This window comes from Callorhinchus milii, unplaced genomic scaffold, assembly GCF_018977255.1.
Source record: "Callorhinchus milii isolate IMCB2004 unplaced genomic scaffold, IMCB_Cmil_1.0 Scaffold3, whole genome shotgun sequence".
In the NCBI taxonomy this organism is placed as follows: domain Eukaryota; kingdom Metazoa; phylum Chordata; class Chondrichthyes; order Chimaeriformes; family Callorhinchidae; genus Callorhinchus; species Callorhinchus milii.
Genome location: NW_024704744.1, coordinates 21,172,508 through 21,197,373, shown reverse-complemented (window position 1 = coordinate 21,197,373; position 24,866 = coordinate 21,172,508). Strand labels below are relative to the sequence as shown.

At 39.2% G+C, this 24,866-nt stretch overlaps 1 protein-coding gene across 1 annotated transcript; it reads left to right on the top strand.

The window, feature by feature from the left end:
- Window positions 1-1,056: 1,056 nt before the first annotated feature.
- LOC103183151 lies at window positions 1,057-21,858 on the top strand. The gene is made up of 17 exons (XM_042332797.1): window positions 1,057-1,152; window positions 1,941-2,034; window positions 8,071-8,198; window positions 10,398-10,544; window positions 11,760-11,831; window positions 11,914-12,081; window positions 12,167-12,263; window positions 15,756-15,979; window positions 16,100-16,253; window positions 16,335-16,543; window positions 17,839-17,956; window positions 18,032-18,237; window positions 18,314-18,431; window positions 18,523-18,689; window positions 18,826-18,923; window positions 19,012-19,130; window positions 21,604-21,858. The coding sequence occupies exons 1-17, from the start codon at window positions 1,057-1,059 to the stop codon at window positions 21,804-21,806; spliced, it is 2,418 nt and encodes an 805-aa protein (XP_042188731.1). The 3' UTR covers window positions 21,807-21,858.
- The last annotated feature ends 3,008 nt before the right edge of the window (window positions 21,859-24,866 follow it).

Here is a 24,866-nt window from a genome sequence, read left to right as displayed (position 1 = left end):
TTATACCTATTTCCTACAATTATATTTTACAGCCATTCATGTATAATGTATAGGCAGAGAGAATAATGTATCCCCAAGAGTATTTATAAAACAATAGCCTCAGACAAGGGCTCAGAAGATCTCAGAATCTAGGAAATGGCATAAAAAATCTTTCAAATGCTACAATGAGATCCTGGTCTTGAAATCCAATATATTTGTTATTTTTATAGCATATAATGATTTATTGGGTGTTTCCAGTATTGCAGCTATTTTCCACAGCCTTGCTCCTCTCTACCTCTGTGACTCGCTAACCTCATGTCCGCTCCCTCTGCTCGGCAGACTCTGGCCTCCTCCTCGTCCCCCACCCTGGCAGCCCACCATCAGCGGTCGGGCCTTCAGCCTCTCTGCTCCCACCATTTAGGCACCATCCCACAGTCACTTCGCCTCACCCCATCCGTTGCCTCCTTTAAGGCCCGCCACAAGACTTTCCTCTTCGACCATGCCTTCAGTCACCCTCCTACCGCTACCCTTCCTGCCCTCCACCCCTTCTGATTCCAACTCCCAGCTCAGGTACAAATCCTCGACTGTCCAGCACCTTGGGACAACCTCTTGACATAAAAGGAGCTATCTGAATGTAATTTTGTTTGCTTGTTTGTTTGTTTTGATTTGTTTGCCTGTTTATTTGTTATTCCGCAAGTGCTCTGGGACGCTACCCTGCGTGAGGGGGCTATATAAATTCTGTATAAATGTTGTTGTTATTGATTATCTAACAATGTTATATTGGATATCTTAACTAGTGTCCAATATAACATTGGTGTTGGTAATATCCATTGCTGTGGCATTAACGGCTGTGATATATTTGTTGCACATTCGTTGAATGAACAAATGAACAGTTGAACAAAGAAAAAAGAAACAAAGAGCTTGCCAAAATATCTCCAAGTGCTTCACAGTAATTTTTTACAAGGCAATTGCAATCTGTTATTTATTGCACCACCTTGTTTCGAATAGTGTCATGGGATCTTTAATAGCCACCTGAGCAGGCAGGCAGAATCTTGCTTTAATATTCTCGTCTGAAGAATGCCACCTCCAATAATGAAGCACTCCAAGACCTGCCCTGGAGTTTCAGCCTATATTCTGAGCTCGAATCCAGATGTGGATCTTAAATCTGCAATCGTCTGTCCCAAAGTGTGATTCACCTTAAAGATCACATGTATGATAACCAGGCTTACTGACTCACGGAATTAAATGAAAGAGTATCTCCCTTATAGAAGTAAGGATTTCTGTATTGATTGGGACTATTATTCAAGCTGAATTTTTTCTCGCATGTGATTCAATGAAGGAAGCCCGCTCTGTCCTCAGCAGCTTTTAAAAACAGTGAGGGTATAAGTGATCAGGGCACATATTATATGTTTGTCATGCCTTTTCTAGTTAAGTGTGTGCTGCTTTCCACCACAACAGGAAAATATCTGATAATGGATTGTGTTACACTGACTCCTTTCACTCCCCATGACAATTCCATTCAAAGCCGTGCAACTTGGTAGGACACATCCTGCAGCACTGAAAATATGTATTGTCTAACAGAGTACAGATATGTTATACCGTGTGTTATATCTATTACACAATACTTGTATGTAACATTTAATTACACTAGGTATAAAATATGTATTTTCAGAGCAAGCAAATAGTTATTTGTAAGCAAAAGTCCACATTGGAATGGAAATAAGCAGTCATGTATTCCTATTTGATACATAGGCAAAGAGACTTTTTAAATATTAGACAGTATTAATACGGTTAGGTCATTTGGCAACTCTAACGGAGATAGATGTCCCAAGAATTTAGCCTTGGTGATTGCAAGCATCCAATTGTGAAGTTGTGCTACAGATCTCAACAACCTAATGTATGTTTCAATAAACCTGTATCAGCAAGCAAAGACTAATTCTGTATTTGAATTTGCATTCAAGGGAGTTAGTTCCATCATCGCAGCAGAGAACATCAAAGTCACAAGTGTTATGGCTCCCTCTTCAGGTTTTGAAAGAAACCAGAAAAACAAATCCGGTAAATTCTGTAGGCTTATATCATTATGAACTCTGCAAAGCTAAACCCAAACTTTGTTTGTAATTCGAAAAGAACTTCAATTAATCAAATTGAAACCTAATCATTTTGATTGGGACCATTGTTTGACAACTAAATTTAAAATGTCAATAACACAAATTTAAATAATAAACACAAAAAATTAAAGGGACGAAATGAACAGGAAAATATTCCAGTTCATAAATGTTCTAAAATAACTTTTATTTAACAAATTCAATAGCAATGAAATGTTATTTAGGACGATAAAGCCCTAAACAGTACTTATATTCATCAGTCTGTTTGGATTCAGTCCCACCAAAATAACGATAGTAGTTTCTCAGAATCGAACAGTAGAATTTTCATACTTGTGCAGATCTCTGCTAGTTGTCAGCTGAATAGCAGTTCATTTCCAATGTTCACAAGATCACCAAATTGGTTCAAATGAAGAGGCCCTTCGGCCCAACTGATATCATCCACCCACAACACCCACCCAGCCGTCCTTCCATCACAGCATCAAACGTTTTTTTAAATTAATCCAATGTTCTCACCTCAGCTATGTTTCTTGGCAACCTGTTCCAATCCTGAATAATAATAATCCTTGCATTTGATACAGCGTCTTATAAGACCTTATCTTTGAGAAGTCTCAAAGCACTTCACAAAATATACTGTAAAGTGTAGTGACTGTATACTTTGTGGGCGATTCGCAGCAGCCAATTATGCACAGGAGTGTCCCACAAACAATCATGCATGGAGTGACCGAATTATTATTACTTTTTTTTGAAGGGATTACTAACTCGGAAAGCAATCCGCCAATTGACTAACAACCGGGTTCCTACTTACTGTTAGGTAAACAGAGGTATGTGGAGTAAGGAAATAATTTCTTCAAAAAAAATAATTTGGTCACTCAATCTACGACTGTTTGTAGATTGCTGTGCATAATTCCCTGCCACGTTTCGCCCACTGTCCAAAATATATAGTCAATTCACTTTATAGTATATTCTATGAAGCTCTTTGAGACATCTAGAAGCATGATAAGGGCATTATATCAAATGCAATGATTATTATTATAACTTGCCTAAGTTTTCGCCCTGCCCGGAATTGAATCCGGTCCCTCTTTTTAAAATCAATGGAACTGTTTCTTTCTTAATATTAATTTTGCAGTCGCAGTTACAAAGTGTGGTGAGATAAACTCTTTTATGGTGAGATGGTCATACAGTTAAGCTCTCCTAGATGCAACCCTGCGTGAAGGGCACTATATAAATGTCAGTCACTACATAAATGTGCACTACTTCTCTAAAACATAACCATATTGCTATACTGCAGAGATTGTGCCCGTATGCAGTGATATGATCCATCATTGTTAATTTTCAAGACATTAGGGCATGGAAAAAAACATATTTGTGTGTTGTAGCTCTTAAAGAGCTGTTTAGTTTACAACCCAATCAGTTAATCAGCGAGTTATTTTTAGCACATAATGTCATTTGGCAGCACACTATGATACATTCAAATTTACAATATAAATTTATATTTATGTTGCACATTTCATGTCAAGGTGGCTCAAGTGTCACATGAAAAAGTAGTTGTGAATATATGACTACAACAACTTGCAAACATATGACAACAACTTGTATTTATATAGGATAACATCTCAAAGCACTTTACAGTGACAGGGTCAGATGCTGAGCAAGGGAGAGGGGAAAGGGGATGTGATCATTGGTACAATCATCAACAAATAGATGTTACAATGAGATTAATAGTAGGTGGGTAGAGGGGGGCCAGAGGGGTAGGTAGAGGGGATTTCAGACGTAAAGAAGGTAGGAACATAACCACTGATGATGGCTGATGGCTTTTTAAACACCCAAATGAATCTGAACCTTCTGGGGGAGTGTTTTCTACATTCTTGCAGCCCTTTGTTTGAGCAAATATATTCTGATTTCATTTTAAAGTAGCTTAGCTCTAATTTTAAATCTGCAAGACTATGTCCCTAGCAGAGGAAAGAGTAATTCTCTATCTGGCTTGTCAATTCTTTGCTTTATTTTATTCACCTCAATCACCTTCCCCCTCCCTACCCACTACCTCAGAATCAGAGAATATAAACCAAGTTTGCCCAGCCTCTCATCTCAACTAAATTCCTTTATCTCAGGTACTTATCTGGTGATTGTTGACAGCTGCTTCGCATTTGAGAGGTTACATCATGTGGAGTTCACAACGTTCACCTCTGTTGTGTGTTAACTTTTCACGTGTTCTTACAATGACCTAAGTAATGTAATGTCAGCACTCTGCAAAAACTACCAGAGTTCAAAATCCTAACTTTTGTTATGCTTGCGATTAAGGAAATAGATGGTAGAAAATACAGCAGCAAATCTGGATCCTGGTGATTTAACATTTTAAATAACAACATGTTTAAAATGATAATCAAAGGTTAATATATCTTTCATAAGGTTGGGTGTCCAAAACTGAACACAGTACTCCAAATGAGGTCTGACCACAGAACCTTGTAAATTTACAGCTAGAAGGAAAGCACTCAACCTATCAGCCCTGTTCTGACTCTCTGAGAGAGCTATCTATTTAGTGATAGATACAAATGCAGATGTATATCTTTGTTTTTATATTCCAGTTCCCTAGTTATAAAGTCCATTATCACATTAGCCTTTTTGTTTACTCTCTGAACCTGCAATCTAGCTTCTCATGATTTATAATCTTGCACCCTTAATTCTGTTTGTTCATCTACGCAAATGTTTCAAAACTCTGCTCTCACCAATAACAGGCTCTGCAACCCCATCACCCCAGAGCTTACCAGATTCCACTGGCTCCCTATTGCAGAACAGATCAATTTCAAGATCCTCACTCTCACTTTCAAATCTCTTCATGTCCTGCCTCTCTAGCTCTCCAATCTGCTCATTCCCCACTCCATTACTTTTATTCAACTGGCTCAGATCTACTGCACACTCCTAGTCCCCTCCGCTCCACCATTGGAGGCTTTGCTTTCACCACTATGCCCTGAATCTCTGGAACTCCCTGCCTCAATCCCTCCTTCTTGCCCCCTCTTTGCCCATCTTCAAATCAGAACTGAAGACTTTCCTCTTCTAGCCGTGCCTTTGGTCAGATCCCATTCCTTTCCAGGTCAGCTCTGAGACGCTACCTGCGTGAAGGGCACTATGCAAATGTAGTTGTTGTATTCTTCTCATGGTTTTCCACTTGGCATATATTCCCTTCCGCCATTCTTACATCATATTTTATTACATTCAACTCCATCTACCACAGTTCTACCCCATAACTTAGTCTATTTATGGCTGTCTGGAATTTTCTGCTCTGTTCTTCACAATTTACACCTGGATCTGTGTTATTCTCATATCTAGACATATTCCACTCCATTTCTAATTCTAGATCATCATTCATGTAGTGTAAACAGTACCATTCCCTGTAGGGCACCACTTGTCACTGCCCATCAATCAGAGAACATCCCTTTTACCTCAATGAATATCCTATCCATACTTTGAGACTGTTTCTAATTTCATGCAGCTTAATTTTAGCTGGATAAATATTCCTATGCAAAGTTGATCTGATGTTGTTTTATGAGCAACTTATTATTTTATGTCGATACAAGTTATGCAAAATAATGATAAGAGGTCACCAAGATTCAGCAATATGTTTGCTCACACCCAACCTGCTGGTTCAGATCTTCTGCACATTCTCAATCCCTCCATTCCACCATCCACAGACAATTCTCCAACTCTCTGGAACTCCCTGCAGCAATTCTTCTGTTTTGTCACCTTTTTGCCTGTCTTCAGACCACACCTGAAAAATTTCCTCTTCAGCTACGATATGGTCACCTTCCCTTTCTTCCCTGCTCACATCAGACTGTACCATTATTAAGTGCTACGAGTCACTACCCCAGTGAAGGGCAATAGACATTACTGTCTCATATAAGCACAATATGGGATATTCTCCCGGTGTGAAAGGTACAATACAAATGTAATTTTGTATTGTATATAAACGCAAGCTGCTATTTTCATCAAGTGTTTATCTTTGCACACAATGCCTGTAATCTCATACACCTGTATCTCACTGCATCAATCATCATTATCTTCACACATAAAAATAAAAGATCAAATAAATCATTGTAATTACACTAAAATTTAGAGCAGTTTCTGATTGCAACACTGCCCCATCAGTAGCATGTAGTAATGGTAATGGCGCATGCATTAAGATAATAAGGTGCAGCTGCCTGGGAATTGTGGCAAGAGAGACGGGAAAGAACCCTTGAAGTAAAAACAACACTTGCAAGCTGTTTAGAATGCATCAGGCAAGACAGTGGTTCAAGCATTAGGTGGCAGTCTATCGATAACTACAAGGAGTTTTTCTGAGCAGTTAGTTATAATAATAATCCTTGCAGATGTCTTGAAGACCTTATCACATCTTCAAAACATCTCAAAGCACTGCACAGAATATACTGTAAAGTGAATTTACTATATATTTTGTGGGCAAAACTCAATAGCCAATTGCGCACAGCAGTGTCCCACACATAGTAGTGGATTGAGTGGCCAAATTATTATTTTATCTATTATTCTTTTGAAGGGATTATTATCCCTGGAAAAGTGATCCTCCAGTTGACTAACAACCAGGTTCCTACTTATTTCTGGGTAAACAGAGGTGTGTGGAGCAAGGAAACTTGCCTAAGGTTTTGCCCTGCCCGGGAATTGAACCCAGGTCCTTTCACTTAGTGACGGATACTGACCACAATATTCTAATTTAGGACTAATTAATGATGTATCAAAGTTTAGTATTACCTGCTTGGTTTTATATTCTATATCCCTATTTATAAAACCAAATATTGAAGATAACAATAATCCTTGCATTTGATTTGGTACCAAATCACATCATTGAGATGTTTCAAAGTGCTTCACAGAATGTAAAGTTGACTGATTGCTTCATTTTTGGGCAAAAGGTGGCAGCAAAGTCTGCACTCAATCCATAAACAGTCATGGATTGATTGACCAAATTATTTTGTTTGGAGGGATTATTACACCCAGAAAACAATCCGCCAATCAACTAACAAACGGATTCTTCCGTAATGTGAGGTAAACAGAGGCGTATGAAGCAAGGAAACTTGCCTAAAGTTTTCTTCCATCCCGGAATATAATTTAGGATTATATTCATTTTTGGAGAACTCATTCTGAACTAAAAACATTCTGGTTTTTAATCTCTTTCTTAGTCTTATCCGATGAACCGAGAAATGGAAACAGGAGTTCAGAGATTTGAACAGTTTTATGTTCCCACGTTGTATATGTTCAGTTTTAATGCATTCCACCCCTTGGAGGTTCTGTTGTGATCACTCGTGAAACTACTTAACTGCTGATCGATTCAGATTAAAGAGTGCCTTCCGATTGGTTTTTAAATCCTGGTTGAGAATCTACTGAATAGGAGACCCGCTGATCTGGGGGTGTGGCATGTGTCCAGTTTAAGGCACTTAAAAAGCTAGGTGTAGGTTAAATGTTGTGGGGGGGGGGATTTTAATGTTAGGAGGGAGTGATATAACTTGCCAGTTTAGCAAAGTTGCACCAGGGGTTTGTGCAAGATGAGCATAATTTTTGGGTAAGGCTGAGTGTTGGAAGGAATAAATAACTAAATAAATCAGTGTGCGTTTCCAATGCATGCTGGTGTTGTGCTCACTGACTGTCCTCTCTCCCCAGGGTTACTCTGATTCTGATGGGGTTTGTCTCCAGCACATGGATGGAATTACTTTCGCCGCCTCCAGGTTATAGTCTCACTTTATCGGAATCCCTCTCCGTTTTCTTTAAACGTTGCTTTGCTAATGTGCCTCCTCTTCCCCCCCCCCCCCCCCCCCCCGTAACAGGTCTCCTGCAAAGTGGCTGCTATGATCGTCTCTTCTGGATGCGGCTGAATGGCTCTTTCCTACACTTCTGGTCTCTGGGTGTTGCTGGTAAGTCCGTGCAGATGGTACTGGGGACCAGGCTTTTTTGAGTCTCTTCTAATCCAAGGTGTTTTTTTTAAAATTAGATTCAGTCGGAAAAATTTACCCACTTGCGCCCCTTTTTGCAACTGAATGTGGTTACACTATCTCCGAGGATCCATTTGGTAACGTTGATTTACGTGCCTCTGTGATGGCATGTCTAGTGGAGAACCAGGTGAGAGGGCGCTGCCTGCATACTTTATTACACAAATGGAATAATAGTAATAATAATAATCCTTGCATTTGTTATAGTGCCATATTGTGTCTTTGAAATGTCTCAAAGCACTTCAGAATATACTGTAAAGTGAATTGACTATATTTTGTGGGTGAAATAGGTAACTGCTTGTTAACTGGAGCAGTTAACTGGGAGAACATCTGGCTTTAAGATTTATTCTTGTATAAACAACATAAGGTTTATTTCATAGCACAGCTTGTTTGAACATTACTTCGGAATAAACCCTTCAAAAATGTTTTTTTTAAAAAATAACGATTTGGTCATTCAATCCAAGACTGTTTATGGAATAAAACACAAAATACTGCAGTTGCTGGAAATCCCACTGTTTATGGGACACTACTTTGCGCAAATCGCTGTTGCGTTGTGCCCACAAAATAGTCTTTTGTGAAGTGCTTTGAGATGTCTTGAAAAAGTGATAAGGCACTATATCAAATCCAAAGATTATTGTTTATCCCTCGGTTCTAATTACTGCCATGTATCTTGCAATAACATTTGCTGCCTCCTGGTGGGAATAAACTTGGTTCTGACAAACCCCTTAGTGACCCAATCTGCTCTTTGAGTTTATTGAAGATGAGTCCAGAATAATCCTTAAAATGAATGCAAGATTGTTAATGGAACAAAATTCTACATTGACCCCAAAAAGTTGCAGAATTGCTACCTGCTATTGACAAAAAGCCCAACTGTGAAAACTGAAGTTTTTTTAAAAAAAGGAAAGGATTTTACATTTCTAGTGTAGTTATTCAGTGGCTGTTAAATGTTTGAAATTACAATTACTGAGATCCAGTTGCCTCTTACTGTATCTTCAACTAAGATACAATGTTGGCTTCAAAGGTACAGTTAAAAGGTACCATTGTTGGCCCCGCTTTCAGCCACTGCACTCTGGAACACTTCTTCTATCCCTCCACCTTGCCCCCCTCCATCCCCATCTTCAAGTTGTGCCTAAAGACCTTCCTCTTCGACGGTGCCTATGGTCACCTCCCCCTGGCTTGGCATCATGCTGTGTCACTGTTAAGGGCTCTAGGATGCTATCCTGCATGAGGGATGCTATATAAATCCAAGTTGTAGTTGTTGGCTAGCAGTGGAGTTAACCATATTTCTACAGCCAGGGACAAAGAAAACACCAGCTTATTCTGTTAGCTGAAATTTTATATTTGGAACCTGTGAGCAATGGAACCAAAGTCATTTGTATTTTATATTTCAAAGCTCATTTACTTGAGGCAGAGAAGTTGCATTGGTTCAATAACATAGTTATAATAGGCAAGGTTACAACAAACTATTTGCTGTTTTGCTCATATAGCAATGTTCCTGTAATGACTATCAAAATTCATAAGCAATAGACAAACATTTCTTGCTCATTTGAAGGTACAGCCAGTTGTAGCAATAACTCTGAGCTGTGGATGTTGAATCAAAGAACCAAAGTTGAATCCCTAGCAGTTGTGTTACAGCTGTTTTCTTGTATCGTTGCAGTTCTTCTGTTTTTTGTTTTTGTGGGGGGGGTTTCTTTTCAATGTTGCTGGAATCTTGGAATAGTTGAGTTTAAGTGGCTTGAGTTGCAAAACCTCAGGTAGAAGTTCTGCCATTCTGGAGGAGCAGAGAACTTAGTCACTCTCTAACTACCTTGAGCTGAACACTCAGATGATAAATTCTGAATAACAAAGTAAAGCTTATTTTTTTTTAAAATGGAGAATGGTCCATGTGAATCTGCACGTTCTCACCCACCTGATGGTTGTTTTCAGGCTGGTTTAAACAAGCTGGGACCGTCTTTGAATACGGTACTCACAAGCTGATTCTAACCAAAACAATGCAGGATCATTACATCAACAACTAACAAAAGAGGTGCAGCTGTACCAAACGCATTTCTTACTTCTGAACCAATTTAACTCTTCCAGGTTCACAATCTGACATTTTCCATAAATTTCAACTAAAGGTATTAAAAACTACTCTGTAACAAGTCATACTCTGATAAACTCAACAATATGTTATTTTTTTGCTGATTCTGATTAGGCTTATAGTGTCTATAATCATTCCAATGCAGACTTAATGATTGCATAAGCATTTCTAATTAAAATAAAATAGTATTAAGCAATAATGTATTTCTGATTCCAACATTAGCTAAAACATTCAAATTTGTCTTTTTAGGGGGATGAAATGTTTACACTGACGGTCCAAATTCAAATCTCTGCAACCAGTGACATGACTGCGGCTCAAACATATCAACACACCATGAAGTGCTCATATTATCCTTGGATGACCAGGGAAATCCTATGTGAAAAAAATTACATGGAAGTATGTATCAGTACAGAAATGTTTGGCTTACCATGTATGTTCCTCCACCCCTTTGGGAAGGAAAGAAACTTTTCTTCCCGTTGAAGTAGATCATTTGATTCATTTCTCAATTTGAGCATAATTGGACATTGGACTAGTGAGGTGTTGCTGTGGAAACTAAACTTTTTTTGTGTGGGTGAGTGTCTAATGTGTTTGGAAACCATTAGCATGCTTAAGAGTATGCACTTTGAAATGGCCTGCTGAATTGAAAGGTACTCTAAATGCTATTTTTTTTAAAAAAGAGCCTTTTTAAAAAAAATTCAAAATACTCTAAGAGTCACTGCACTTTACAGTAAACATCTTGTAGCAAATGTGACAGACAATTTGTGCACAGCTGTGTCCCACAAAAGCTAATGTGAAAGACCAACTTTACTTGAGGGATTATTGACCAGGACACTGGGAAAAACTCAGTTTAAATGGTGTTGCAAGATCTATTTGACAGACTTCTAGTCAGAGGGACCACTTGTGACATGCCAGCCACACTGATCTAGAGGTCCAACTCCAATCCTGGAGCTTAGAACAATGGAAGCTGTTTGGACACATCACAAGATTGATTTGGATGATGTCCAGGGTTACTTTCTAGGTAAATACTTCCGAGAATCTGCCCTGAATTTGCCTTTTGCAACTCTAAACTGTCTACTGTCTTACTGCATTCTAAAGTATTGTTCTGGGTTTATTTTTTATCCCATTTTCAAATTTGGTACATCTATGAGGTCCCTTCAGGTGTCTTGAGAATGAAGAGTACTCTTTTACACCAAAATCTTGCTGTAAATGGCTTCATATTATGAAGGAAGTTAACTTTGATCACTGGAATGAAATATTTGCTGGATAAACATATCTGGTATTTAATGAAGCCTTTTATTGTGAAAAGGCAAGTTAATTGATTAGGTTGAAAGAATTTACCTTTGATTGAATTCATGTCTCTGTTGCCTTAGATGCAGTATTCACTGCAGATTTTTTTTAATTGTAGCGGTTACTCACAACTTGAAGTGTCCCACTCAGATTAAATGTATGGCATTAATTGGAATTATTTGGTAAATACCAACACTGCTTCAAATTCTTCAGCAACAAACCATTATTGTGTCATTCAATAAGACGTAATCCACTAAGGAGTCATGCTTAAAATGCTCCATTTAGTTCAGGAATAACACTTCACTCTTTTGGGGACTGGTATAGGTGTCTGTACAAAGGATTATACCAGGAATTGAAGATGATTACCATGAAGACTGGATAGCAGCCATTCCATCAGTAAGTTACTTTCCAAACTATTTATTTGTTCACAACTATTGTTCTAGTTCCCCTCAGTGGCACCAATCTATTTGCTTTTTAGGCCCAAGAAGCTGAAAGTGCAATATGGCAAGTTGTATTTCACCTTCTTGAAGGAATGAAAACCATGATGGTGAATGAGACAACTGAGCTTGGCTATAGAATTGACACAACTGTAGCTCGACTTGTATTGAGAGCTCCATACAACACAACAGAAGTTGAGCTGATGATGGTGAGTACTTTTTTTTAAAAACATTGCAAAATAGCTGTGTACCAAATGGTCTTTGCCATGCAACAACTGTCTCTGATCTGTATAGATCCACGGTGTGTCAGTATCTTCCATCAGATCAACCACCTTCTACAAACAGAAATGGCTGATTTTCTTGATTGATACAGCTGTAGCCTGTCCTGTTGGTAAGTAAACTGATATTGTGAAGTCTTTGCATTTCTTCACCCCACTTTCTCTCCACCCCATTTGCTTCATTTAAACCACTAAGGTGACAAGTTACTTTCTTCTGGTACCATGATGACGCAGTCGCACTACTAAGCCAGGATGCATAATACTCTTAGTTATGCACACATTGTCCCTGATGTGGGTTAGAGTTGACTTCATTCTGACTCTACTGCTTAGCCTTTGAATGCTGCATAATTTGCTAGTTTTTAGTTTTTTTAAAAAAGTGTGTTCAGGCCAAGAACTCGAGACATAATGCATGCAAGGCAGTGACCCCCCCCCCCCCCAGCCCCCAGTTTAATAGTACTTTTGCTATATTATAACCCATGAGTGACTGTTTATCTATAAGCATAGCCAATAGAAAACTGTGGAAATATTTGCCAAAAATTGCAGGGGAATTTGACACAACAATTTACATTTGTATAGTGCCTTTCACATCAAGAGGATGTTCCAAGCAGCTGGAATTCCCAAGGAGAAATTTGACAAATTTTGCGGGGGTTGATTGGTGCTATTGAGAGGCAACTTTTACTGCTAACCTACATTTGTTGTATGTACATGATTGTTTGGGGAAGGCCAGAGGAGAGGCTCTGAACCTGGGAGAGAAGTGAAAAGCAAAGTGAACTGGTGGCTGGGAACATCCTGCTTTCATTCACTTTGTGCCCGGTTTCTAGAGGTGTTAAACCAAACCAAAAGTGGCCCAAAACATATCCCAAAGGCCACCCACAACTTGCGATAACACTGAGCTCTGAGCCAGTGGTGGTGTTGGTTTAGAGAAGGAGTAAAACAGTACAGTAGCTATTTATAGTTACCAAAGTTTAATATGCTCAAAATCATGGGGATCTTGTAGTCCTGTTTCCCATGTGATGGAAGCAGACCACTGCTATTTCTCTCTCTCCTCCACCCCCCCCATTCCCAATGTCAATGATCCTGATTTTTTTTTTAGTACAGGAATTGGCTGGCTTGATATCCTTGCATGTGCAGTCAAACACATTATTAGAGATGGCAGCTCCCATCATTTCCCACCAAACTGAGCAGGTTTCAGTAGAAGAGCACCTGGATCACAGTGATCACAATATCATTAAGTTTAGAATATCTATGGAAAGGGAAAAGGAGCAATCAAATGTGAAAATACTCAATTGGAAGAGGGCTAATCTCAGCGAGTTAAAAAGGGACCTAGCCAAGGGGGACTGGAAAGAAAGATTAGCAGGTAAAACAGCTAATGAGCCTTCAAGGAGAAGATAGTTTGGAGATAGAACAAATACATTCCCGCAAAGGGGAAAGTTAGAGCATCCAAACCACCCTGGATGAATAAGGAAATTGAGATTAAAATTAACCAGAAAAAGGAGGCTTATGATAAATGTCAAGTCCAAAATACAGAAGATAATAAAATAGTCCAGAGGAGACTAAAGAGGAAATCTTTTTGTGGAGGCAGAGGGCATGGCTGATGTATTGAATGAGTACTTTTTTTGTGAAGACAGATGCAGAGAATGCAGCCAATGCCACAATATCGTAAGAGGGTAGAGAAATTGAATAAAATAATTTGAGAGGAGGTACTATTTTGAAAAGAGGGTGAAGGAACAGAGAATCCTGGGGTTTCATATAAATAAATCTTTGAAGGTGGCAGGACAGGTAGATAAAAATGTTAAAGCTGTTAAAAATGCATACAGATACTAGGCTTTATAAATAGGGGCATAGAATACAAAAGTCAGGAAGTTATGATAAACCTTTATAAAACACTGGTTAGGCCTCAGGTAGAGTACTGTGTTCAGTTCTGGGCACCACACTTTAGGAAGGATGTCAATGCATTGGAGAAGGTGCAAAGGAGATTTACCAGGATGGTACCAGGAATGAGGGACTTCTTTAAGAGAAAAGTATATAATTATTTGGGGAGGATGAGCTTGCAGGGCTAAGAGAAGAGAGCAGTGTAAAGGGATTGATTTGGATTGCTCTTTTCAAAGAGATGGCACAGACATGATGAGCCAAATTGCCTCCTGTGCTGTATAATTCTATGATTCTCAAGGGCGACCAGCATGGCTGTCCAAGCTCCCACCCACCTACCTGACACCTATTGGCCCCTTCAACTCTCTACCTGGACCACCATTGGGTGATGGCAATACCAATGAAGTTAGGCCGCCTGCCATTGGGTGGAAGTGCCATCCTCAATTGCTGTTGGTCAAGAGCGCGCCAATCAACCAGCCAACAACCCCTGTAGCAGTGAATGGCCTGGCTCGGTCAACTCACCAGTTTTTGTGGAGAGTGTCGGGTTTTGTAGATTCCATGGGAAAATTGTGGCCGCACTTTTCTTTTGGCTCAGCCTATAAGCAGTTGTCTTAAATAGTAAATGCCACCCATGGTCCTGGATACAAGTGTTTGCTCAGATAACCTTTGCAGCATGAGTTTTCTTATTGACCTCCACAAAACGATGATGCCGAGTCTCTTTACTAAGCTTTAAGCAACCCCATATCTTCTAATGTACTGAATCTCTGAAGATTTATTTGACAGAAATCTAGGTTGCATTTGAATACAGTGTAGTGACATGGATACAGTTAGTTTATATCAATCTTACTGTAAAATATTACAATTGATGCTCATTTACTAGATTGTAAATTTAATAGGTTGTTTGCAAACAATCATTAGATGAGAACATAAAATAGTAGTTGTATTTATTACAACCGCGACCTTGGTGAATGCTAAAGGATTAATTCCTGGAATGATAAATGGCTTGGAGATCCTTTGAATATCTAAGTTATCAATTTAGTCATTCCAAAAGTAAATCTAAACCATCTTGTATCATATTCCTGGTTCAGATTTAATGTTGAGTCATTTGTACAAATAGGCCTGCCAGTTAACTAATCTTTATTGCTGTCTGACAAGCTTTCCCACTGCTTGACCAGTTAGGAACACCGCACACAATAGGGCTTTGGCTTGCAGAGTTACCAGGAGCTGAGTGGGATGACTCCCTGCTGCCAGTGACTGGTCTGCCCTTCCAAGTCCTGCTGATGAGCCAGACTGGCTGTGCTATCATCAGTGCTTCACAGAATATACTGTAATAAAAACAGAAGTCATTCGAAACACACAGCAGATCACGCAGCATCTATGAGAGAGAAAAGTGAGTTAACATTTCAGGTCAAAACTGAGAGATGTTGGAAGGGAGCAGATTATAAGGATGAGCAGAGAAGGGGGCAGGGAAAGAAAGACAAAGAAAAATGTTAGGTGGAGGACAGGAGATAATGAGATCAGAGGTGTTGATGGTGCAAGACAAAAGAAGGCAATAGTGGGAAATACTGTAAAGTGAATTAACTGTATATTTGTGGGCAAAGGTTCACGAGTCTAAATCTGCAGTTCATCTTGTATTGAGCAGGATTACTTTTGCAACACTACTACTATAAACTTATTGTCTATCTTAATGTGTTGGAAGAATGTTAACCAATGTAAACTACTTATCTTTTTGTTAGATGGCACCACCTTCACACAGAATGCAATTACTTGGACAATTCCAAGAGCAATTCCTCCACTGAGTCTTGAAATTGAAAAGTTCTTTGACAATAGTATCATTCTAGGAGTCAACAATACAATTCTGGATCAAACCACAATAACCAAGAGACACTATACACTAGAGTATAATGATACAAATATTGTTGCTACCATTCCTGTTGGAGCAGAGGGTGGATATTACAAGGTTTGTAATTGTCCTTAACAATGGTTTGTAATTAGAAGATGTGCAATTCTATTCCTGTATCTTCAACTAATTGTATCTACCTTCTGTTAAAACTTTTTAAACTGCATAATATGGTTTCAGAGCTATGTATCTGAAGGACAGTATGGTATCAAATATTACATAGATCTGATGATGCAACATCAGTGGAAGGACGACACCTGGGAACTGACCAAATACACAGTGATTCATCCAGTTGTTACTCCCTTCATGCCTCAACCACTCATTGTGATCAATAGTAAGTAATGAGATAAAATCAGCACTTTGTTGGGAAAAGAATTGCTGGAAAGATTGTTTTCATATCAAATCTTTCTTTCAGACACCATTCCAGAAACACGAGTCTTCAATGTTACACTTGGATATTTTCTTCAAGATGTAGACCTCATAACTGTAACTATAGGCATGAAAATAGTTACAGTGGATCAAGTAGACAAAATAGGATTCAAAATTTATGAAATTGCATTACCTAACAATACTAAAGCCTACATATTGGAAGTTCCCTTTGATAACATACATATACAGCAAAAGGTAAGTTCTTAACATTGCCATGACTACATGGGCTTCGAATGGTCATATTGCCACATACCTCAAATGAAGAATTTTCTTGGGTCTGGTTCAAATTACAAATTGGTCTCTAATACCTAATTATACTATTGTGCTCTGGAACGCTACCCTGCATGAGGGGTGCTATATAAATCCAAGTTGTTGTTGGAGTACATAATTAATGGGAACAATATTAAAATTAGGAACAAGAGTAGACAATTTAGTGCCTCAAGCCTGTTCCACCATTCTATTAGATGATGGCTAATCTGTACCTCAACTCCATTTACCCATCGCTTCTTCAAATCCCTTAATGAGACTTACCTAATGTCTATTTCAGAAATTCTACAGGAATAACTTGTAATGTTTGATACAATCATTTAAGGACTGCCTTCTAGCTAATAACAATTCAGGAAGTTCTGCATTAAATGTTCCAAACATTCAGATTAGTCAATACAAAAGTTTTATGGAAGCCTCTCCCATATTTCTTTCTTATTTATCCCCCACCACCCACCCCCCCAAAAAAAAAACCGGTGAGGCTTCCAGCATACCTGCTCCCACTCTCTGGAACTCCATCCCAGAGCCCCTTTGATTCATCCCTTCCCTCACCTCCAAGGTTCACCTCAAGACCTTCCTCTTTGCATTTCAGTCACCTTCCTCAACCCCATTGGCCACCAACTTGGCCCAGAACTGTCCAGCACCTCGGGACATTCTATTACAATTTGTATTGCAGAAATAGACCTTGGATCACATCACACCAAGGTATTTGGAATTATCATTTTACCAAGTATTACTTATAACTTGGGATCAGTTTGGAATTAAACCCTTGCTATGTTCCCTACCTACAAGCTTTTTAAGACAAACATTTGGGAGAGCCAGAATCTGGGGTATATGGGTCTTTGTCATAAAATATATGACTTAAATTCATCTGGAAAGAAAGGAGACTGTCTTGAACGTTTACTGCAAAATGTTAACAATAATATCCAGTTAAACAACTTGCAGAGCTGATCACTCCTTCCCAATGCAAGAGGAAGATGACTTTTTCCTTTTCACTATTGCTATTGGAACATTCTGCATCCCTGTTATGTTTGTTGGACTTCTGGTAACTGGCCTTTGCAGATATTGCAGATATGTCAAACTTGGTTTCTCAGTGAGTGCTTGCATCTCAAATGAGCATTTTGGAATGTTATCTTAATGTGATCCTGCAAATTGATTAGAATATCCAACCTGTAATACAATTTTGATCTTATTTGGTTGTACCACTTTCAATGTGTTTCTTTCAGCATGTACATTCTGACACTAGACAGTATATCATTGATGTAATCTACACTTTGACTGTCCTGCCAGAAAATGATACTTTTATCAAGCATATCCAAATAATCCATGAAGTGCAAGATATTGGTGAGTAATGAAATTCTGAAGAACAGAGTGAATTGTCATGTAGGAAACTAAGCATATTTATTTTTTTCTCTCCAGTGATTCCCAAGGCTGTTGCATCCTGTGATGCAAAGAATCTGTATTTGCTGGTTAACTATGGAAACTTGAAGGCATACTGGCTTCCATTTATTGGCAATACACTTATAACACCAAAATTTGCAGATGAAAACAGCTATGCATTGATAGATAATGGTACACACATCCTGTTTGGTATCCCACACACTGCAGCAGGTGTAATAACCGAGGTATGTAATATAGATGACTGGTGTTTAATCAGTATTTTGTTTTTACACTTGATCTTCAGTTTTATTTTTTCTGCAGGAATTGAATCTCTATAGCTTTAAAGCTCGGTTCAACTTGACTTTGAAGTCCAAAAATACTCCGGGTATTGAAATCAACTTTTTTGTGTCCTGCAAATTTCCTACCGTAGAATTTATAGGTAACTATGAATCTTAACTAGCTGTACTTCAATGGTCACCAAGACTGATCTGGATTCCACTTGTGATTTTTTTTTCCCCCCCCTCTTCCAGTGTGCTTTCCAAATGGAACTATGGCAGTGGTGGCTGTGGTAGAGACGGTACCTGATTTAGACCCTGGTAAGATGGTGCTGAAAGATGGAAAATGTCACCCACAAGAGTTTGATCAGGATAAAGCATTCTTCCGATTTAATGTTGATAGTTGTGGCACTACTCACATGGTGAGTCAAGAATGTTGTTTTGGAGGTTATAGTCAATATTGCTTATATATTAAATGTTTCAAATTTCCACATGTGCTGGCAGCGTAAATAAAATATCTAGCTTTACTGGAACTTTTATTTATCCATTCCTCTTTAGATTAAAGGAAACTACTTGATTTATGAGAATGAAGTTTCATATCCAAGAGAATTGATACCCGTTGATTCCCCAGTGATAACCAGAGACCCTGAATACCGGTGGGTGTCTTGAATAGATATTTCCCCCTGTTGGTGCCTTAAACTGATCTCTACATTTTGAGCCAATGATTTTTTTACTTTCTTGCAGGTTGACTGTCTCTTGTCATTATCAAATAAATGAGACCCTGGTTGTTGGGTTTGCCAGAGACTATAAGAAAAGTTTGATTGTTTCTGCTCCTGCAGCAACTGACTGGTATATTGTGAGAGGTAACTGTGCAATATTAAATTGATCGTATTGCATCCAATTGAACTAAAGAATTTGGAGTGGACACTCCATTTGAAGGGAAAGTAAATTGTCCAGTTGGCATGAACTGGCTCTATGCTGTACTTGACAACGATGTGAATCAAGTCAACCCTCTCAGTTCTGAGCAAGGCATTGCTGATGATCAACTCTGTCTGGCTTTACAGCAGAACTTGAAGGAGCAGACTGGGGCTGAGGTTCTTCCCAATTGCCTCCTGTTAACCCAAAACCCTAATGCCTACGTTGCTCCTAGATTGTCAACAATAGAAGCTTGCCAGACAGTCCTCTCATTGGCAAACCATAGGGTCTTCGCTAGCTAAACTCCAGCAGTATCCTAACACATTCTAGGGTCTCCAAGCCTCCTAACCTTTTCCCAGTAGAGTTCAGAACTAGTATTTTTTTTTAAGAAGTAGGTAAGCAGATTATCCCTCCAGGAGGTGTGCATTCCAGACATATGGAGGGGTGGTCAATGCACATGAGTACTCCTCCATGATGATGGGTTTTTTCATGTTATACACCTAGTTGACTAAAGGTAATTAATTTGCTGTAGCCCTTAATCAGTCTCTCAAGCACTTCTCAGGATTTACTAGAAAATGTGCAGTGACTATTGGTAGGCAGATTGCAACAGCAACTTGTGTACACCAATGTCCCTGTTTGTTTTTCTTTCCCCACCCTGATCTTGCCTCCATGAGGTGAATGACCAACTGGAGGATTGTTGCCTGATGAACTCCCTTTAAGATCATGGATAGATTAGTTGATTAGGCAGAGAAATGGCAAATGAAAACCTGAATGCAGATAAGAACAAGTATATTCTGGGTGAAAAAATATTAAAAGAAGCAGAAGATCAAAGGGACTGGGATGGGGATTAATGTGTGTAATGGGATCTTAAATTTTATAAACTGGGTATAGAATATAAAACCAATGAGATGATGCTAAACTTGTATAAATCGTTAGTTTGATCAGTTAGAATATTTCTAGTGTGACACCAGGGATGCGTGATATGGCCTCTGGAGGAACTGGGACTTTTCTGCTGGAATAAAGGTTGAGGGGTGACCTGATAGAGGTCTTCAAAATTGAGACATTTGGATAGATAATATAGGAAGAAACTATTTCCTCCAAATCAGTAATTAGAGGGCATCAATTTAATATGGTAAACTAGCAAATGGAAAGATTAGGAATTTTCACGCTAAACAATTGGGATATAGAGTGCCCTGCCAGGAGCACTGGTTGAGGTAGAATCTATATTAACAATTAAGAGGGAACAAGACAAATACTTTATGAATCAGCTACAGGGAGCATGGGACTAAAAGGATTTCACGCCTTTGTCACCTCAAGGCTGGACTATGGGAACTCTCTCCTCGCCGGCCTTCCCGCCACCTCCCTCCACAAGCTGCAGGTCATTCAGAACTCTGCAGCTCGTGTACTGTCCCGCACCAGGCTTCGGGACCACATCACTCCCACCCTCGCTCGCCTCCACTGGTTCCCCATCCCCCAGAGGATTGATTTCAAGATCCTCATCCTCACCTACAAGGCCATTCACGGCCTTGCTCCCTCCTACCTCTCCAACCTACTATCCCCCTACCTACCTGCCCGTACCCTCCGTTCCTCTGGCTCCGGTCTGCTCCACGTCCCCCGCCCAACGCCCTACTATCGGTGGTCGGGCCTTCAGCCTCTCAGCCCGAGGCTCTGGAACTCCATCCCCCAGTGCCTTCGCCTTGCTTCCTCCCTTTCCTCCTTCAAGGCCGGTCTCAAAACCTTTCTCTTTGACCGTGCCTTCAGCTCCCCTCTCGACTCTCTTCCTCCTCCTCGCTCCCTCCCTTCCCTCCCCTCACCCTGACCATTTCCCCCTCCTCTCTCCCTCCCTTCCCTCCCCTCACCCTGACCATTTCCCCCCTGCTCGGGTCATGACCCAACTGTGCAGTGCCTTGGGACGTCCTCCTGACGTGAAAGGCGCTCTATAAATGGAATCTTGTTGTTGTTGTTGTTGTTGATTGCTTGAGGGAGCCAGCATATCGGTGGATGGCCGCTTCTGCTGTAAATTTCTATGGTTTCAAATCGTGCCATGTAATATTTAAATGACCATTAGCATGTCTGCCTAGACTAAGTTCAGAAGTTCCAGTATAGGGCTTGAACCCACAACTTTGCTTCTGGTGTGTGCATACAATCTGCTGAGCCAGAGTAATTGCTGCATTGATCTTATGGAGAAGTCTTTGACTGACTAAACTAGTACTGTACATGGGCATTTTAGTCTAAACTTTGAGGCAAAGTGCTTTATGACTTATTGCAATCTGATTAATCCAGTGGCACTTTATAGGACGCAAGCAGCCAAGATGGACTTTGAACCTACATTCAAGAATTTATAAAAGTAAGTTGAACCTTCATTTCAGAACTTTGATACTTGTCCGTTTCAAAATTGTTTCATCTAGTTTTTCTTTTCAGACGCTTCTTATCTGGACTTCTACAGAGAAGATGAATACCCAGTTGTGAAATACTGGACTGATTCACTATATTTTGAAGTTGAACTAAGTGACCAAGGCCCCCAAACTGAATTATTATTAGATCGCTGCTGGATAACTGAATCTCCTGATCATCATAGCTTACCGGAGAGGATTATAATTCAGAATGGGCAAGTATTGAAATGAGTGGATCTTGCTACCTATTTATTCTTAGAACTAAACATTACCTTTCCATATTCTCTCAACAGTTGTGGAACTAAGGAAGAAATGTTCATGACTGTCTTTCATCCAGTATCCAACAACAATGAAATGAGCCAATATCCTCACCACTTGAAAAGATTTGAAGTTGAATTAAAAATGCCAACCATTAACCAAACTAACTTGCCTAAAAAAGTAAGTGGCTAAGGTTGGTGTATGTATGTCTGAATGTTGTGAGTTTATGGTGGTTTATTGAATGATTGATTTTTTGCAGGTGTATTTCCACTGCAGCACAGTGATGTGTAATACTAAACAACAAGTGGCTAATTCATTCTGCAATGGACAGTGTACACCAGGAACAATTGGTAATTATTTTTCATTTTTTGTGTGTGGTTATGAGTGGACTTTCCTTCTCTTCAATTAATGCTGATATTTTTATAGGCAAGAAGACTGGATCAGATCTCTTTCAAAGCTATGTACCTCTAGGTGAAGTGTGGATTCTTTCTGGTGAAACTACTGAAAAATTTAAGGGCATTAAGCACAGTGAGTATTGAATCAAGCTGTGCATAGTTGTGGACATCTAAATGTATAATTGGCCATTTCAGCAAGTGCGTTAACCTATCCATTCCAAATTGTCCTTCAACAAATGTGTTGTTAATTGACAACAGTTTAGTGAGACTTTAGCCCATTACAAACCTCACATTTTGTATGGCTAACTTCATTTGACTTTATACCCTTTCAGCACTTAATATTAGTGAACCCTTAACTAAACTTTAAATTCCATGGCTCAAACTTGCACAATCAGCTCTAAGAAACTATACTAAAATGCCTGCACTAGCCATCTCAACAGGAGGTAACAAATTAGTTGAACCAATTAACAAGATGGAAAAAATAAATTGTTTTTTGAAAACTTTTTTTTCAGGTGAAGAAGTGCAGGTGTATTGGCCATGGTTGCTGGGAAGTTGTGTAATGTTAATCTTGGTTGCAGCTGTAATAATGCTTCAAAGAATACAAGTGTCCCATTAAAAGGAAATAAAATGAGCATTATCTGAACCAGTTTGTGTAGTTAATAATTGTTAGACTGCTAATCAAGCATACCTACAATTGAACCTCAAAAAAGTTTGAAAACCATATTGGCAGTTACCTCATGCAGACTTGAAAGTGGACCATCTCTTCCATCTTAGAGAGAGAGCTCTATCAGTGTATTGATTGGACATGACTTAATATTCTCAGGATCCTGACTATTATTCAAGCATTACTAGTGTTTCTTAATTTCATAAGAACATAAGAAATGCTAGACAAAAAAGACCAAGGTCCATATAGTTTGCCTTCACCTTCCTGGTGGTCACATGCACATATGTCCCGAACTACCCATGTACTACATCCCATAATGTTATTTCGTTTTTTTAAAAAAACTAATCTGTTTGAAGGAATCAACACTTCCTGCTTCAACTGTCTCCCTGTTCCATGGATTTACTATTTGCTCTCTGAAATTCTCGAGCAAGAATACCAGAATATCTGGTAAGGCTGGTATAAAAGGCACATTGTTCCAGGATTCATTGAGACTTGCTTGAATTTTTAGTGGGCCTGTCTTTCCATAGAAGCCACTGATTCTCTACCATTTAGAGTAGAGTCCTGTAGCATATTGGTTAGAGCTCTTGCCTCACAAGTGAGGACATGAGTTAGATTCCTGGATAGGCAAGTTTCCTTACTCCACAGGCCCCTGTTTACCTAGTAGTAAGTAAGAACCCAGTTGTTAGTTGACTGATATTGCTTTCTGGGGTTAATAACCCCTTCAAAAAATTAAACAATAATTTGGTCACTCAATCCACAACAATTTGTGGAACACTGCTGTGCGCAATTGACTGCCACGTTTCACTCACCATATATAGTCCATTCACTTTATAGTATATTTTAAAGCATTTGGGATGTCTCAATGTGATAAGGTGTTGTATCAAATGTTGTGATTATTTGAGGCTTCTGTCGTCTCGCTCAGGGGTTCCCAAACTTTCTGGGGTCAAGGCCTCCCAGGATATTAGGTATCCTGAGGACCTCTTTATTTTACTTCCTAAGCCAGGATACCCTCACACCTTCCACTAAAGGATACCCTGAAATATCTTGCACTAGAACCAGGGGAACATATCTCTTGTTGCTGCTCAAGCTGTCATAGGTATGAATATTTTAGTGGTTGTGTTTCCAGTTATGAACATTGTTGCAAAGCAAATTCTTTCTTGATTATCCTGGTTCAAGTGTCTCCTACACTTTGGTTATGCATTAGCCCCTGAAGGCTCGCTCAGCCACTGATGATGATGAGGAGAGACCAGAGGATGTGCAGCAAACCCAAATAGTCTGCTAACCTGCATGAAGCATGCTACATAATCGCAATCTGTTGTTGAATTAGCTGAGCAGACAAGTGTGAGAGGAGAATATCGGGGAGATACTGAAGTGTTTGCACCATAATCCTTACGTTTGCTATAGTGCAAAGATGAATTATTCTTGGGTGCAAAAGCGAAGTGCTGAATATCTGGACAGTAAAGTAAGTTAAATTTATAAACCTGGCAAACTAAATAGTTCAATGTGACAAAGGTAACTTGCATTACAATGTACTCATTCTAAGATTATTTCTATAGACTACACCTGAGAACATTACAGATCACTAATAACAAAAGCTGTTTGTGCTCAACAGGTTTCTACAGGGCATTTTTTTAACAATAAAGTGGCGAGGAAAATTCTCACTAGTCCCTAGGGATTCCCCAGCAGTAATTTTCATCATAATAATTGATGTTACTTTAACACAAAGACCATCCCTTTTTTCTACAATTTTTTTATTAAAACGTTCAGTCTGACATTAGGACCGAGGAGGATTTTGAAGTCAGGTTCTTGCCAGTTGTGTTCCATTCTATAAAAGTCAATCCATGTGGTATTATTATTAATAACACTAATTCTGATCAGCACGTTCAGCTGGGGAGCTGCAACTTAAATATTATGAATAATAATTTGGTCACTCAATCCTTGACTGTTTGTGGGAGACAGATGTGTGCAATTGGC